General features: G+C 35.9%; 1 protein-coding gene across 4 annotated transcripts in view; it reads left to right on the top strand.

The window, feature by feature from the left end:
- Window positions 1-18,242, top strand: part of SDCCAG8 (SHH signaling and ciliogenesis regulator SDCCAG8) — a 114,004-nt gene that overhangs the window by 20,877 nt on the left and 74,885 nt on the right. For all 4 annotated transcript variants that reach the window (XM_063328918.1, XM_063328919.1, XM_063328920.1 and 1 more), the window contains 5 exons: window positions 144-332; window positions 1,497-1,635; window positions 4,830-4,982; window positions 7,709-7,843; window positions 11,108-11,224. In XM_063328918.1, the coding sequence (XP_063184988.1) occupies window positions 144-332; window positions 1,497-1,635; window positions 4,830-4,982; window positions 7,709-7,843; window positions 11,108-11,224 (733 nt within the window). The remainder of the gene's footprint in view (window positions 1-143; window positions 333-1,496; window positions 1,636-4,829; window positions 4,983-7,708; window positions 7,844-11,107; window positions 11,225-18,242) is intronic.

Raw genomic sequence — 18,242 nt, 5'->3', positions numbered from 1 at the left:
CTGCTGAAATGTGTAAAATAATGTTAATTCCAGGGATTCTTACAGTTGTTTTTGGGTTGCATCTGTAATTATATATTGCATATAAGTATAACCTGTAGAAATGTCTGATTGCTCAAATAGTATTTTGTATTTCTTCTTTCTAGAAAAGACCTTGCAGAATCTCAGAAGACATGCAAAGATTTGGAAGGAAGGCTAAAACACCAGAAGTCACTTGTTTCAGCCACGAATTTGAGCCGGGTTGGTGGTCTGTGTCTGAAATGTGCACAACATGAGGCAGTTCTTGCACAGACTCATTCTAATGTTCACATGCAGACCATCGAGAGGGTGACAAAGTAGGTTTGGGGGGTGTTTATTTTCTCATTGAAAGTACAGTTGCTTACTTTAAACCATGTAAGTCTCAATGTGTTGTATTGCATTCAGAGGGAGATGTGTGGCTGTGCAATGATAGAGTCCCAAATTGATGTTACCATGCTAAAACCAATGTCAGAATATGAGCGTACATCCCAACCACTTAGAAATCCATTGTAGTTTTGCTCCTTATTTTAACTGGGAAAGAATGTTAGATTAGACATTAGGAAGAAGCTCTTTAAAATGAGGGTGGCAAGACACTGGAACGGGTTGCTCAGAGCGGTGGTGGAGGCCCCATCCCTGGAAGTGTTCAAGGCCAGGCTGGATGGGGCTTTGAGCAGCCTGGTCTAGTGGAACATGAAGGAAAACAATCTACAAATCCAAACACAACAGTTTTCAGGTAGAATCTCTAGTTGGACCTAAACCACAGACAATTATATTCTTCATTTAAAAGCTTTCAACATACCAAAATAATGAAAAGGTGACGGTAAGTATTGCAGTTTTACTGACTGTGCTTCACTGTTTGGTATAGATCTCTGTTTCTTAGTTAAAAAAAGTTCAGAAAGGGTGTACTTATTGTTTAGTTATTAAACTTATTGTTTATTATTAGTTATTAACCCTATTGTGTAGTCTTATTGTTTGTTTTAGTTCCAGTTCCAGCAAAGGTATATTGATTTTCATTTGACATACTTAGTGATCTGAATTACTTGTTGAACCTAGCCCTTCCTTTTATTTTTTTTCCTCCCTATTTTACATTTAACGACAGTGTAATTTAATACTTCTTCAATCTCTTTTTTCAGAAACTTGCCTTTTCCTTTTTTTATTTAGCATGGATCCCTGTTTTCTAATGCCAACAGAATGTTGCTCAGCTTCAATAGATTTATGACTTCAGCTCTGTTGTCGTTACTGGCAGTTTCACTAACAGGCCATCCTTCTGAAGTAAAGGACTGGTCAGCAAGCAAATGGTATTTTTAGCACCTGCCAAGCTAGCAGAATGCTTTCACTCTTAACCCATGCTGGTTTTAGTCTTGCTTCCCTTACCACCCTTATGTCTTTTATCTGTTAACATTTTATATTTGATATACCTGTTGGGTTTTTTCTCTTGAGAAAAGATATGGAAGAAATACCTGGTTTTTCTTTATATGCAGAGAAAGAGATGATTTGATGGATGCACTTGTTTCACTGAGACGAAACATGAAAGAGATGCAGCAAAGAGAATCTAGTGCTTGTGAGCAAGTTAAACAAGCTGTGCAAATGGCAGAAGAGGCTGATTTAGAAAAAACAAAGGTAAATTCAACAAGAAATGAGAGCTTTTCAGTATTCAGATCTACTGCAAATGTTAATCAGTTTCCATGCTAATGAGCGAATTTACGCATATGACCTTTATAGTCTTTATAGCAGTAGATTTAAAAGTATTGCACTGCGTGACTGTTCCTGAGCAGTAACATGAACTCTGTATTTGAGTTCTGAAATTCTTACCAAGGCTGTAGGGTGTGTTGCATTCTAAGGCCATCATTTTAATTCTGACATAGTTTCACAGCTAGGTGATAGAAATTGCATGGTAGAATTTTTAAAGGCATTCATGACACGTAGGAGGACAATTCTCATATCACATTTCTGAGCTGATCTGGAAAGAGAACTTAAAATGCTTACAAACAATTTTTTTGCCTCAGATGAGTTCAGCGCAAGCACTGATTAGCTAACAGAACTCTTTGAAGATGAGAAGTCCTGTCTGATGCTACCTACAGGAAGCTTTTGGTGCTATGTAAATAATAATAATGATAAAACCGGTTTTGATCTAATGCTTGCGTTAGCCCTAGTTACTATATACAATCAAACGATACTGACCTAAATTATTTCCTTGATATTTAGTGACATCTACTGTATTATTAGTGAATTACTATAGAACTGAGAGAGGGTTGGTGGTTGTTGTTTTAATAGAAAAAGCTGTTGTTTTAGTGGTGGACAAGATTGATATAATTGTTCTGTTGATCAAATAAGCAGCAGTGGTTGGTGTTATTCATCCAATGCTGTAAGAGCATGTGTATGTAGAGTCTTTTAACTATAGACAGTGGTGAAAAAAAATGAGAGTTGGAAATCCTAGGTACTTCTTAAATTTAACTTCAGAGTATTACAGCTCCTTATTTTTTACTGAACAAAGAGAGAAAGAATCCTTATGAGCCTACTGTTCACCTGTCACATCCTGTCCCTGAGGGGTTAAATTTTTTAATTGCTTGCTTGTTTACTTTTTTGGGGGTGAGTTCTACAGTTGTCTGATAGAAGCGTTATTCACTTACTGCTCTTTAAAACTGCACAAAATACTTTTCCTCCTCTATCCAATGAAGTGATCTGATCATCTTTCTTCATTTGGTGTTGGAAATATTTATTTTAATATTTAAATAGAAAATCCCTATAAAGTCTTATTCAGTGTAGCTCAAATTAGGAATGTGGCCTAAGAATAAAACTTAGTAAGATGGATTAGTAAACCTTTAATAAAATGGATCTTCATACCTGTACTATTTCTGCCACATAAAGACAGCAGCTCTGTACGGTCTCTACTGGCCACCCTCTTCACTGCAGCAAGGAAATGTGAAGTGCTATCTGTGTGTGTACAAGACTGAATAGTAGTCCGTTTATTCCACGCTCAAAAACTGTTGTAATATGAAGGAACAGGATGAAATATTTTACTTACGCTTCATTAATTTAGCATCTTCACATGTAGTGGTATTTCTTTTGATAAGTACAAACCATCCTTTATTTTCCCAGTCCTATTCTACTCCTAAGGTGAAGCGCTGTTTTTCTTTGTAATTATCATGGAATCCAACAGAAAGTCTGTATGAGAGAACCAAGGAGTTAAACATTTTTGGCTTCCAAATGCTCTAATTGCAATTTCATAACCCTGTTGACAGAAAGTCTAACCTCAGGTGCTTATCACTTAAAGCCACCATTTTTTCTTGTCTTCTGGTTGTCTCTGTAGTTTGTGGCCTCCTCCTTATTACATAGAGCAAGGAGGAGATTTGGTAAGGTTAAACTTCCATAGTTGAAGCAAATTCAGGAGTGTATTTTCAACATAAATGTCATAGAAGAATAATTGTTTGAACTGCTCATTATATCATCAAAACAGTGAAGCTAACAAAATACACGTCTTCTTGCAACTTATTTCTTCTAGAGTTGCATTGTTTTACATGTTTACCAAACTACACCAGTCTTAAGCAGACAATTGTTTGCCGATGTTGATGATACATTCCTACCAAAAAGGATTTAAGGCAACAACAGAGGGATTTCCTCACCAAAGTAGACTTATGATAGGAAAGAGACCCTGAGGAGGGTCATGTAGAATTGACATAAACCTAATGGAGACTGTTAGAGCATTATCTACAAATTATAGTTTAATTTGCTTCCCTTGTGAACAGTCCAACATCAAGGAAATTGCATATAGGGAATTGATGTTGAGTAAAAGAAAAGTAAGCACTCTAAACTAATTTGAAAATAAAGGGTAATAAGGTAGAATTCCCAGAAGGATGGTACTTTAACTTCCTTGAAATAGGATATGCTGAATATCAGTGAAATGATGACATGAAATCTAGTTTACTCATGGGCTAGCAAGCTGCCTTTAGGGTGCTTTGAATACTTCGATTTACTTATATTGGAGTAGTGTATTTCTGATTTAAACTGACATAACACTCAACTCCTATCCCTTTGGCGGGGATACATCAGCATAAATTGACAGATTTTTTTTTTTTTTTCCCCCTAGCTTTTTTAGAAGATAGTGTCTACTGTGCTTGTTGCATATCAACTTCTTAAGTTTCTTCTGTTTTGATAGAAAACACATCTATAAAACCTATGGTTTAGCATGTCAAATTAAAGCAGGTAATTTATGAGTTTTCAGTAGAATTAATCTTCATTTGACAAACCTGAAACTAAAAAAAAAATTCTTTCTTTGTATCTTTACTTACTACTTCCTGGTTTCTTCTTAGCCTTCTGCACTCAGTAATTCACTTCAGGGGGAGAACGACTGGAAGTGCATATATTATTTGTTTTATTTTTATTTCAGCTATGCAGTTAGGCAGTAACCACAGTGTTTACAAGGAGTCAAATATTGGATGCTGATTCTAGTGATGTATATTTGGGAAGTTTAAATGCAAGGCAAATAATAATCTTATTTTTTGAAGAACAGCTACTTATTTGGAAAATACACTTTGAAAAATGCCTCAGTCTTCGCCATGACTCCTAAAACAATTACATTTCTAAATTACAGTAGGGCATGTATATATGTACAAACTTATATATCTGTTTTCAATTTGTTAGTCCTATTCTAGAGGTTAACACAGTAGGGTATGTATAAACATCATAATAACTTTGTAAAAAAACAAAATACATCCTTTCTAATAGCAAATTGGTTTCTCTGTAGGCGTTAGATAAATACTACGTTTCTTTAAAATTTTAGGTTTCTTCCACTTAAAAAAAATAGTTTTTTCTAGGCTCTAGTCCAGTGTGAGCAGCTGAAAAGTGAGATGGAACGGCAAAAGAATCGTCTTGAAAGGGAGTTAGCTGCCCAGCTAAATAAGAGGACTGACGAAAAAGAAGCACTGCGGGAAGAAATGAAGAAGGAAAGGGAGGACTTGGCAGCAATGGTATGTGTTGGGCTTTTTCTGTTTGTGTATTACAAGTGCATCATCCTCTTTAAACTTTCTATTTGCTTGTGTTTCATTTTGTTTCAGTTTTGGATTTGAGAGCTCAGTAAATTGCTTCCACCATTGCTTTAAAGCAGTGGTAGATAAGCGATCCTTTGAGCTGAGTAATTGGGTTTTATGGTGTGTCATTAGATACATACTAAGCTGTTGATGTTATGCATTTTATTTTAGTTTGCATAATATTTTCTAATGCACTTTGTTAAAGTAGGAAAGGGTTAACTAATGTGTGCTGCAAGGTTTGTACCTAGCTGCTTATAAATGTTATTATTTAGGTTGCTGAGTCAAGCATTCAGAACTTAGCACATGTCAAATTTAGGATTCTTTGCTACTTTCAGCTTACATATACATATATATTGTGAGGGTGGTGAGGTACTGGAACAGGTTGCCCAGGGAAGCTGTGGATGCCCCATCTTTGGAAGTGTTCAAGGCCAGGCTGGATGGGGCTTTGAGCAGCCTGGTCTAGTGGGAGGTGTCCCTGCCCAGGGCAGGGGGGTTGGAACTAGATGATCTTTAAGGTCCCTTCCAACCCAAACCATTCTGTGATTCTATGATATTCATGTTACAATATCATAATTGCATTCTAATATGGTATTCTTCAGAGTGATCTTATCATATGCTTAGTTTGCTCACCTGCAGAAATGTGTTGGAATATCTTTTCTGACTTTTACTGCTGTTTATAAACTCTCTGAGACAGAATTTTTCTCATCATTTATACTGTGACCATCACAACAGAGCCTTGATAACCTTGTTTTAGACTTCTACATGCTAGTGTAATCTGAGTATAAAACGTATGGGTTTTCTGCCCAATGGAATCTACACAGGAAACCTCGTGCTAACAGCAATAAGACTGTGAGACGTGACAGAGGAGCCACTTTTAAGGTGACTGGAGAAAGAAATGGGAAGAAGAATAGAGATAAATGTTCCATGAATTAGTGGTTTTCATGCTTGTTTGGTATTTAACCTCTTCAACCATTTTCTGGTGAAGGTTTGGAAACAGTATAGTGAATTTCTCCTCTGATTGTAGGCTTTTTCCATATTTTTGGGCTCTTCTTAGCAATAAACCATACAGCTTATAAAATCTAGAGAGCACAGACTGAACAGGATAAACTGGGTGTTTAAAAAAGAGGAGGTTCTTTAGTGGTGTTGCTGCTTTTGAAATGGCTAGAAAGCTACTAACGTAAACAGGGAACCAAGGTGATATGGTTGTATTTCTGGTATTATGAGATGGTGGAATAATGTTCTGAAGCTGCTACAGGAAGTCAAACCCTTTGACTCCAGTTCTAGGTATTAAAATAGGAATTATGTGTAGTGGCAGGGGCAAGTCAACTGCTATAAGTGGTCATCAGAAATCTGTTGCCAGGGAAACTGAAATTAAAAAATTGACCTCATACTGGAGACAATGAGACATTATTAAGCAATTCCTTGTTTGAGTCCTTGCTATCTATTGGAAGCTATCCCTCTTAGGTGTTTAGCTGCTTTGTTACAGATTTACTTTAGAGCAGAGTACGCACTCCAAAATATAGCCTATTAGCTAAGCATTCCATACCTTTTTTTGGTAGAATAGTTCACTCCATGTCACCACATTACTTTGTATTTCATCATCCACTGAGAGGTGTTTTACTGGAGCTGATTCCCGCTTAGAGGAGTTGTCCTTTTTTAAATCCTGCATGCACCTTAAACAACATATAGTGACACTATGATGATGTCATGCTTGGTAATTGAAGATATGGGATGACTTTGTAGAAAACTATGACCTGAATGCACGATTTATGCGTACGTATGATTAAATACTTTTATGTTTCAGGATTATGAGATGGTAGAAATCATATACTGTGCATCAAGTCAACCTCCATATGAATATTTTATCACTTGCTTTATGAAATTATTTGTTTGAAGGGGAGAATTGACATGATACATAAATCAGGTGGAAGTATAATGACTGAAGAATAGTTATGAATATATAATCCTCTAGGTTTGGCTTTGAATTCCTGTAAGTTAACCTAGAACTGTCAGACACCATTATTTCCACTTATATTAGTAAGCTTCAGGGCTAAATAGCTGAAGGGTCACTGTCTCTGTTTTATTGTTACAGTTTTTTACCATTCAGCAAAATTTGATCTGAATTACATTAGAATTTTTAACATACTATTTCTGTATGGTTTTTGTACAACATCATGCTTTGATCTATAGTGCTGAAATGTTTTCTGAACTTGAAATTTAAGTTAAGATCTGTGGTTGCAATGACAGTTTTCTTTAGCTGGGGGAACATGATTTGGTGTAAATCAATCTATGTTAAGGATGGATAAGAAAGTGTTAAATACTCTTACAGCTGTGAGACTAATGCAGCCAGCTGCTTCTGACACTTTGTCCATACTAACAAGTCCTGGAGAGTAGTCTGGCTGATGAAAAATTTCAAGTGAACTACTGTATGATAAATTAATTCAAAATAATTAACCTATTGTTTAAATATTTGGGCCATATTCTGTTATATTTTTGATTTATCTTTTTATTATGCATTTTTATTGTATACGGGAGTTTTTGTATAATTTTAAATCCTGTGTATTTTGGCTACATACGGTTGCTCTCAAGGAGAAAGTCCTTGAAAGAAAATTTAGATCTGTGATTGGTCAAATTGCATCATTACAACGTTCTTGGGCTTTTTGCAGGTGATGGCCATGTCTGAGAATGTGGCCATGTTGGAGGCTCAGGTAGAGAGAATTACAAGGGAAAAAAACTCTCTGGCTAACCAGTTAGAAGAATCACAACATCAGCTTGCATCTCATGAAATGGAGACGAATAAGGTAGGCACATTTATACATGAGTATTGAGTTTGAGTTTCCTTATCATTGTGGCCTGAAAGATGAGAATATTTTTTGTTCCGCGTTTTCCTCTGTATTGGTAAAGAACGTGTGATAAATGTAAACTTCATCTGAATATCCCAGAGGCAGGTTTTATGAGTAAAAAGATAACTTTTTCAGGCTGCCAAGTCACCTTGTGATGCAAAAGCTAACCTTTCTACCTTGCAGACTATGCAAATCACTATTTAAAACTGCGATCCAGTGTTTCCTCCGAATTGCATTTGGTGTGAATGAGACAATGTGGTATTCAACCCTGTCCTGTAATTGCTACCTCTGGGATATGCAGCGCTAAAGGGAGATGTATCAAATCATTGTTTTTCAAGTACATTCCTGTAGATTTTGTATGTGCTATACTGCTTTATTAACTAATACTGGCAGTATGCCTTTTACAAAGAGATCTTTCTTCCAGTTAAGAATTATAAACGTCTATCTATGCATGTGTATCACTTCTGGGTGCTTTATTTTGCACATTTCTCAATCTATTAGAGCCTTAACGTGGGTCGTAAGATGAGAAAGAAAAAAAAATTTCCATCCAAAATGTGTGCTGGGAGATGACACAAGAGATTATTTTATTAGCTTAGTTAAAGAGATTATTTTATTAGCTTAGTTTCATAATTCACTTGTTATAGAAGTAATTTCAACTTCATGACGATGAAGGGATGCTAAATTTCTATAGAATAGACGATTTGAGAATTCAAATTAGTTACATCCTCTTGAAATGTCTATATACTTTACGAATAATCCTAGGGCCAGTCCTACCTCCCCAGTCATTAATTGCAAGGGTTTCGGGAGCAATTAATTCTTTAGGCCTCTGGCAACTTCTGGAGGTTTTCAACAGTTCCTGTTTTCCTCTGCTGGTAGAAATAGGTGAAAGTATTGCAGAAAATTTACACCAAAAAGTCATCCAAACTTATTAGAAAATTTAATCCCATTTCAGTTGAAAGAAAAATGAAGGAGAATTTTAAGAACGTCAAAATGACTTGATTTACCATTTCTAAACCACACTTTTGGTTTTTTCACAGATGACTAGCACCATTTACATGGGTGGGAAAGGGGAAGAAATAGTAGGTCTGGAAAGAGCAATTTCATAGTCTACTGATTTGAAGCAGTCTCTCAGGAGAGCGACGCTGTGGTTCTAGTCCCTGCTTCAGTTCATGTTAATCAATGCAAAGTTGAATAGGTGGCCACCTTGCAGTAGTCTATGCTGTGTTTTTATCACAGTGCCCTCCTGAGAGGCTTGAAAACTGCCTTTGGGTACTTGTTCTGAGTTGAGAAGTCTCAAACATCCTGGAGGAAGGTCCTGACCATTGAGCTGTTGGGACTACGTGCATGACCCTGACCTTTTTCATTGGCTATGGAAGCAACGGCTGTGTCTGTTTGTGAATCTGACTCCTTGTTTCCAAACTTGGTTTGCCATTATTGAAAACAGCAAAGAGCAACATTTTTCCTTTTCAGTTTTATCTGAAATACTTTTTTCTTCATGCATTAGAAGTCAGGGAAAAAAGTTTGGAGTAAAAATCTCTTCCCTTCATTGTGAACTACGAGGAGACTGAAAAATCTCTTATCAGCACCATCTGCTGATTCTTCTGCATTATTCACTTTGTATGATGTACGTGGGAGCTGAAGGCGAGGATGGCTGTATTTTATTTTTTATTTCACTTGGAGAAAGTGACATATCCCACTTTGTTACCTCCTTCATATAAAGAAAGGAGGAGGTAGAAAGACAGGGTTGGCAACCCATGCAGTTGCATTTTAGGATTTTTAGTTGCATATGATATCTCAGTATTTAAAAAAAAAAATAATGCTTTAGAACTTCGTCATTCTTCAGAGCATTTGCTACTTTGCATTAATTGCAACAGGGCTAAATTCACAAGCTCTTCTTTGATTTTATGCTGCTTCTTAAAGTTATGACAGTTGGTTTTGTTTTTTCCTAAGGTGATTTGTTTCCAGTATGCATATTTACTTTTACCCTGTCTTTTTTTTTTTTTTTTTTTTTTTAGAAGAAGAGGAAAAAAAGGTAGGCGGTATGAGACTGAAAAATAGAAACTAATTTGGGCTGTAAAATGTGCGTAGGGAGATTGAGAAGAACAGAGGATTGTAGCAGCAAATTAAGTGTGCACATTTAGGAAGCATAAGAAGCAAGTCTGGTGGAAGAATGTAAATGGGGCAGGAAAGCAGAGTGAGTTGGAAAGAAAGTTCTCTAAGAGTAGCTGCAAGCAAACACATTTGTGTTCTCATTAGAGAATGTTCATGTATTTATGTTTGGTTAATTAAGGTGAAATGAACAGGCACAAATAGTCGGTGATTGCACAGGATAAGGACAAAAAGTGGACAGCTTTCCACCATCCTTCTCCGTTCCCAACAGTTAAGATCAAATAGAATCCTTTAAAAGTCTGAAATTGGACAACGGGAGAATAACATCCCTGCCCAGCAGTAGTGAAAGTTATGTGGGAGGGATGGCGTAGGGTATTTTTTTCTTTCTCTTTCTTTCCCCAAACCCCTCTACAGACCCTCTGAAGTTGAGCTGCCTGCAGGTGGACAGGAATGAGGAGATAACATAACAAACATCCCAACAGCAGAGAATAATTGTTGCCCTTGTGGAAGTGATACTAGATTTCTTTAAACATTGCTTTGATCCCTTTCTTCCGACCCATGCATATATTTGAATTAGGTATTGTTTTTAAGGAGTTTACCTTCAGTTTGTCTATAAAGCTCTGATATAACTTTGAAAATTGTTGTATTAACATCTAAACATTTTCTTTCTTAACAGTGGAAAACTGGCAAGATAAGAAACTACGCCCTTATATAGGAGTGTGATAGATCCTTTACTTCTAGGTTTTGAAAGTGTTGACATAGACTTCCTTGGGATTTTGGAGAGAAAGGGAGAAGAATATAGAATCAGCGACTGTAGTTTAACTGTATTTAGTAGCACATATATTTACAACATAAATATTTATACTTAGCAAAATCTTGATCCAAATATAATTGAATCTAGAAGGCACTGCATATTTCAAAGTTAATGACTATATAGAGAATTCAGATCCACCTTTTTATATAAAAACATTTACCGTATGTAGTCTTACAATATCTTAAAATTAAAATATGTTGTATTTAAATGACCTCTAGAGGGCACCAAAAGATCTAAATGCAAACCATAGGCTATGGATTCTTCAAGCTACAGATCGTGTTGTCTGCATAATCTAACAGGTGTGTGGAGAAATGCGCTATCAGTTGAATCAAACCAAAATGAAGAAGGATGAGGCAGAAAAGGAGCTCAGAGAGTACAGAACAAAAACTATAAGGGAGCTTGAAATTAAGGACCAGGTAAGAGATAATACTGCTATAACTTTGCAGTTATTAGAAGCCTAAGTAGGGTTATTTCGGAAGCTGGAATGATTCGTTTTTCTAATAGTGGTCATTTATTACTGTTAAATGGTTTTTAAATTAATGGCAACAAGCCAGCGATTACTGTTAAATAAATACCTCTTGGTTATCTTATTCTTGTTTTCAGCCCTAGTATGTTCAGGTTTACATAATACTCATCCCATGCTTTCATATAGCATTACTCTATCATATGTATTCATACAACGTACTTAAATTGTATGTACTGTATACATATGTTTATACACTTTTTCTCACAAAGAAATCCACACATAATTACGTATACATGCAGCCTGACAAAACATTAAAGTCTATAATTATAACTTAACTATACCAAAAATGAGAATAATTTATCTTCCAGTTTTTTAAAGATTTGAGGTTAATGAATGCTAGGATTCATAGAAAAGTTTTAAAAAAAACCAAACCAAACCAAAAATAACCTTCTAGAAAAAATAACTATATAAAAATTACACGAGGCATTAATTGTTGATTATCTAAAACTGTGTTTTATAATAATATAAAAAACAGTTTATGGTTTACAGGTAGTCTGTGAGAAACCACCCCATGCAGTAATAAAGATTATTAGAGTAACCTGCGACATACTTGGCAAAGAGCTTGAACAGGTGTAATCTGCATCTTTTGAAGTGCCCTTTTTGTGTAGGTTCTGTCTGGTTTTCTCTAGATATTCAAACCTCCAGTTATTCCTTCATAAGTTGTGATTTCCACATGAGAGTGGACGTCTTCTGAATACCCAGATATATAAGATGCACATGAGGATAATTTTTTTATATGAATTTTGTTATTAGAGCAGCCTATCCAACAGGTTTTAAATTATTCTTTTTCTTGTAAATAAGTGAACAAATCAGTCCCTGTGTAAGAATATATGTAGAGAAAAGTGCAGTCTTTCTGAAATTATATTTTTATTTACCAATGCCCCAAAATCTTCATGTAGGACAGTAAGTTTATTAACTTAAAAGTACGAACTTAGGCTAGAAGCAATATTAATTTAAATTATAATCAAGAGATATGTAAAATCCAAAAGTGAAGTTTACTAGATAAAATAAGTTTTCAGTATGTATAGATAATCATACAGTGCAGAAAACAGGGGCCTTAAAGCATTTTATTTTCAGGGTTGGCTTTTTTTTTTTCCCCCCACTCCTGCATCCTTTAGGCCTAAGGACACTTTAAAAAACAAAAAACAGGCTTGTCGTCTGTGTCTTGACAGATATCACAGATAAGAGAGTTGGCATAATCTTGGCATACAAATAAAACAGGATGTGTTTAATAACATATTTGAAGAAGTATCTTGGATTTTTAATCATGTTCTCCAACTTGCCTCAGGATTACCTTTTGAGCAAATTGCAAAATTTAACAAAATACTTTAACCTCATTTATAAACATACTGGTATTTTATTCAGTGTGGAAATGAATACACCAAAATGTGGTGATTTATAATTTGATATAATTAAAGTGAAGTGATGGGAGGGCAAGTTCCTATCAGGAAAGATTATTTGAGTAATTTGGTAATTATATAAAGTAAATTACGTAAAGTAATTACGTAAAAAAAGTATATTTTTCAAAAATGGTTGTTGTTTCCTTAAAAAAAGGAAGACAAACTATTTTGAAATTCTCAGGCTCTGCATCTAGCAGCTGTTTTATAGCTGTGGCTCTAGTAAACAAGAAAGTTCTATATAGGTCCTATTATTGTTTAACATGTTAAAAGGCAATGAAAAATAGTGTGTGTCCATTTTGGGGTTTTGGTTTTGGGGGGTGTTTGGAGGGCATGTTTGTTTGGTTTTTTAAAATCAAATGTTAACAAATGTTAATAAGTTGTTGCAAATTATTTCATTTAAATTAAATGAAAACAGCTCAATCACATCTAGCTTTGTATTTAAAGAAAAAACTAAAATGTTTCATCCTATATGGTGAAATTACTAAATAGCAAACAGTAATTGTTCTTTGGTCTCTCAGCCATGACCTGACCTTCTGGCTAGGAGACAGAGTTGATACCTTCCTTGGCCACCATCTGTTCAAAATAAATACATATTTATTTTTTAAAAGTAGAGAGACAATAATGTATGAATATTTTCATGCTATTTTATATTAAATGGTTCATATTTCTGTTTTAAAAGCAAAGAATTGTTTTTCAGATTGTCTTTGAACACATTGAAATGAGTTTACTGTTTCTTGAGGTATGATTGTATTTTTATTTGTGCTGTGGATAAATTTTGGGTTTGAATATGTATTTGATTTTATATGTAGTGACTTTTTAAAATGGATTAAAATTATTCAGATGTGTCAGAATAGGCAAAAATCCCAATATGTACAATTTAGGATCATCAGATACATATGTCAGTAAGTACAGATATGTATTAATCATACACTGATATTTATAAAGTTCTTCAAAACTGAATTTCTATCATTTAAGAATATTAAAGGGAGTATATATCTTTGGTATCATTCTGTTTTATTCTAATATCTCTTTTCCTATCTATTACTCAGTTAGGACCGATAACAAATATTGGCACTTAGGTATGACTACTGGTTATTAATATTTGACATGAATATTTTTTAAACTAAAAACGAAGCAGCAATGAGCAGTATTACCACTTAAATTGAATGAGTGTTTTGTAATATCATCCATCACGATCCTGATTAACATTAGGATTATGGAGGACGGGGGGGAGAAAGCCATATACCACACAGTTTCTCTACACAAAACCTGCATCTGTTCATCTGGCCCAGTATGTTGTAAAGTAGCATACCCTACTGCCCTCTCTTTTTTGCTCTCAGCCCTCCCATTGTGGACGTAGCTGTGCTGAAATAACAGTGCCTTACTTAATACTTTTTCTCCTTAGGAACAAGCTTTATAAGTTATACGGATATAATGCCTTCATGGCAGTAAACTGTGTCCACACTAGGGGTTGTACTAGCACAGCTATAGCGGAGAAAAGTCACGCCCTAACCTAAATAGCTGTTATGAGAACAAAAATTGTGTGGCATATTTGACACAGCAGGACTTCACTTTTATAATACTTTTTCCATGAATTTCGAAGCACTACATGGCATAATTTGTGCATTTCTAATAGAAATCATAGTTCTAACACACTATGAAATCGTTTCCTCAGATTAGCATCACTTGCTCTTTTCTGTTCTGCATTATAAAAATAAAAATGAAGTACACTGTTAATCTTTTGCTTTCTGTTTGTCTGCAAATCATTTTTATTTAGTTTATAAAAATCTTGCAAGCTTCAGCATGTAAAAGTGAAAATGGTTTTGTAGTACTGGTTTATGTGGTCCCAGCCAATTTGGGTGTCATCCTTATTAGATAGTTCTTACCGGTAGCGTTGCACCACTGGGAGTTCTGGTCTCCTTGTAATAAAGCAATAGGACATCGTTAAACCCAACTTCAGAAACTAAAGGAAGCTTTTAAATTTTATTTTACCATGTTTTGAGGAATCAGATAAATACCTCGTGTAGAAATAAATCCAGGCTCGTGATCTTAATCTGTAAAAAGCTATTATTTTAATAGTGCCTTTAAAATTGGGCGAATGTAGTTTGAAGTGGGTGACTACAGAATTCTGCTGCCTACCTTGTAGGTGAAAGAATGAAAAGCTCCAGAAATATTATAGTAAAACCCACAGGTTTTTAAGAGTTGCCTGTATGGAAGTTCATGAGCCCAAATGAAAAGAAGTTGGAGAGTCACTGATAGGCACAACCTATTCAAATGGAAAGGGCCGCACATCAAAGCATTTTTGTGTAGTATGACAGAACCTAAATGATGTCTCTGTACGCTATAGACCAACAGTTTTTCAGACAAATAAAAATCTGGCAAAATTGCAGTCCAAAGCATTTTGCCAAAAGGTATTTTGGGAATGTTTATTGCATTTGTCATAAATCCATGATTTATAGTAACCTAATTTAGTTTAGAGATTCTAAGTGGAGAGATTACTGACTCTGTCTTCATCAGAAATAGTGCAGGCCAAGAATTGTGTACATGTCCTGGAAGTGTTGCAGAGTATCCGAAGCAAGACCAATACATCCCTCTGAAGTCACTGATTCACTGAAACAACTTTTTAGGAATCAGTATCAGGCTTCCATGAGTCAGGCTTTAAAAGACGATTTTTCACAAGCTGGGCCATTCAGGATATCACCCGATGTTTTGAAACTTAATAAAATTAAATGTTTTAATAACGCTGCTGAAGATGGGTTAGGATTGTGTGTTATGTGTATTCTTGTAGCCGTCTTATATGTGAGATTTTGTGACCTCGTTAGTTAAAAAGATGCTCTGGAAATTTTGTTTTGGAAAGAAGTTGTGTGAAATCAATAAACGTACTTGAATGCTATTTGGCAAGGAGGAAAAAACACAAAACCTAGCAGACAGCTTGAAACTCTTAGCATCAAATTTTCTTACCTGCTCTGACCTTCAGTATAATGAACTTAAAAGCAGCAAAACCAAACTGCTTTTTGGACAATAAAGCATTAAGAAGATGTGATAACCCTTGCTGGAACTGATCTCCTTTTAATGTATCATTTTCAGTTTGAGGCATTCGATGCGCTAATTTGAAAATGGGTAAATAAGGAGTAAAATGATAGTACTTTTATGACTTGCTATGGTATGGTTTTTCTGACCTGTTCAGAAGGAGTATCTTTTTTTTTTTTTTTTTTTTTTGGAACTGAACTTACTAGCTCATCTCCAGATTTTTGAGGAAAAACATTCATCTAGAACCCTGCAAGATATAACAAAAGAAACGTTTAATTACAATTATGGTTGCTGCTTTTCTGCTATGGCATTGCTTTCCTCTGTCAGCCATCCATTCCTCAAGAATCAGTGGTATGAGCAGCCTTCATTAAATTCATTGTCCTGTTCTCATAAGAAGAATCCCTGGGACCGGGATTCCCAGTAGTAGAATTTTCTGTACTGGTCTGCTTCCGCTAGGCAGGTGGTCTGCTAAGAGGAATGACCGAGTTAGTAACCAGGTTTTTATTGTTTATAGGTGCAGTTGGCCCATGTAACCTTGAGCCATGGTCTGGCATCCAGTGTGATGTCACCCCGTTAGTATACCGAAAGAGAAAATAATTGATGTGGATTAAACATTATTCAAAGTAGGAAAAGAGTTTCATAGCTCTTGGTATAGTGCGTATATGCATTATATATGTAAAGAAATGCTTGTTTTCTGTGTTTTTTTTCTTCCTCCTTGGACTAGAAAAATGGTTGTTTTATCAATAGTCATTGTGCCAACAATCAGAAGAAAAAGAGTGTAAAAGTCCCTGACTATCACTTGTCGGTTGTTACAGGCGTAGGTTTTCTTTCCAGCTATTCCTTAATGCTGTCCAGGAGAAAAGAGCCAATCCCATATCAGTAATCTGAAATATGTGTTGAAAAGGATAAAAAGTGTAAGTTTAGTTCTCTCCTGTTTTTCAATAATGAAGTAGGAGTAATCTTCCCCTACCTTTTTTCTGTATGTATCCCTCCTTTTCTCAAATTCCTTTATCAGCAAGCAAACCATCTATTTTGTACCACCCCGTTCCCCTCCTGTCCCTGTGCCCCCCCCACCCCGCCCCTACCGTCAGTGAAATCCATTAAAAATATAATAAAAACCCCCATGTTCCACTGTGGAACAAAATAACTTTCTTATCTCTGCTGGTGGCTGCTGAGCTAATCTGTAGTACAGCAATGCTGGCTGTTAAAACGTGTAGTAATCTCTATGTGTTTGGAAGTTTTGTTCCTGGAATAGTATTGCAGTTCAAATATTTTGGCAAATTGAAAGCAAATATTTTCAGGGAAATAATGAGGTAAAATCCTTGTATAACACATTTCAGCCATTCACTCTTGTCTGTTTCACAGGTTATTTATCCACGGTATCCAGGGGCCGTATTGCTCTTTGAGAGTTTGTACAAGGACAGGCACTTAAGATTACTGCTTAATTAAAAAATCGTGTGTATGTATTCATGAATATATACTTAGTAACATGAATTTTTCCTTGCCCCAGGTAACAATTACAGGTAGAAAATTTGCTTCAAGGGGACTTAAAGATGTGTGTATTTAAGAGCAGCCCCCCTCCACGCTGTTCCCAGGAAGTTCTTCCAGCGCCCCTGCTCTTCCTAGCAAACTGCAGCATCCCCTCTCTTGGAAGCAGAGGGCTTGTGGCTGCTGCCCTTTGCTTAGGTAATGGCTCTCATCTTGAGGCTCTGCCTTTTAGTGGTGCACACGGGGTGCCACAGTACTGCCAGGTCCCGTTACATTTCTTTGCAGTTCAAGTGACAAAGTGGTCTCTAAACTACCTCTCTTTGAGAAATTCAGGAGTCCTACCAGATCAGACTATAATAATCGCGGTCCAACAAATGACAGTCTGTGTTGCTTATCTAGGTTATGTCTTTGCTTGTCCTTCTGGTCTGTAGAGGTCAATTGATTTGTGAGCCGGCCATAGGGTAAAACCCTTCAAAGGAACTGTGGGTATTTAGTGGGGTAACTTCTCTTCTTGCGTTTCTGCCTAGGTTAGTTGCCTTTCATGTCATGAAAGGTTTTCATATTTCTGTTTTGGGCTAAATGATTTGTAGAATTTGCAGCTGTCTTATGATTTTTGTGAACTGACCTCTTCAAAAGAGGTGGTCTTTGTGGACTCCTTTAAGCTTTGTGTACATTTTATTTTTTACTATTATTTGTACATTCTCATAGCTTTATAATAAATCTACTTCTGGAAAGGAGATTTCCCCTTTAAAACCAAATTTAGTTTTCAGAACTGCTTTGTATCCTCATTCAAATTCAACTGGGAAGCAGCAGTAATTCATATAGAGTGCAAAAGGGAGAATAACATTGTTGGGACGTGGTGCGGGTCAACCTCGTGATGGCCCTAGCTCTCTTTACAAAGTTGGATAGTTCTTCAGGTGCAATATGCTATGTCAGATGGCCGTGCCTGGGAGGTCTGAGGTTTAGAGACCACTCGGAACCTCGAGTTGC

Source organism: Chroicocephalus ridibundus, chromosome 3, assembly GCF_963924245.1.
Source record: "Chroicocephalus ridibundus chromosome 3, bChrRid1.1, whole genome shotgun sequence".
Taxonomy (NCBI): Eukaryota; Metazoa; Chordata; class Aves; order Charadriiformes; family Laridae; genus Chroicocephalus; species Chroicocephalus ridibundus.
The sequence above is the reverse complement of the archived record's forward strand: the minus strand, read 5'-3'. Positions and strand labels throughout refer to the sequence as shown.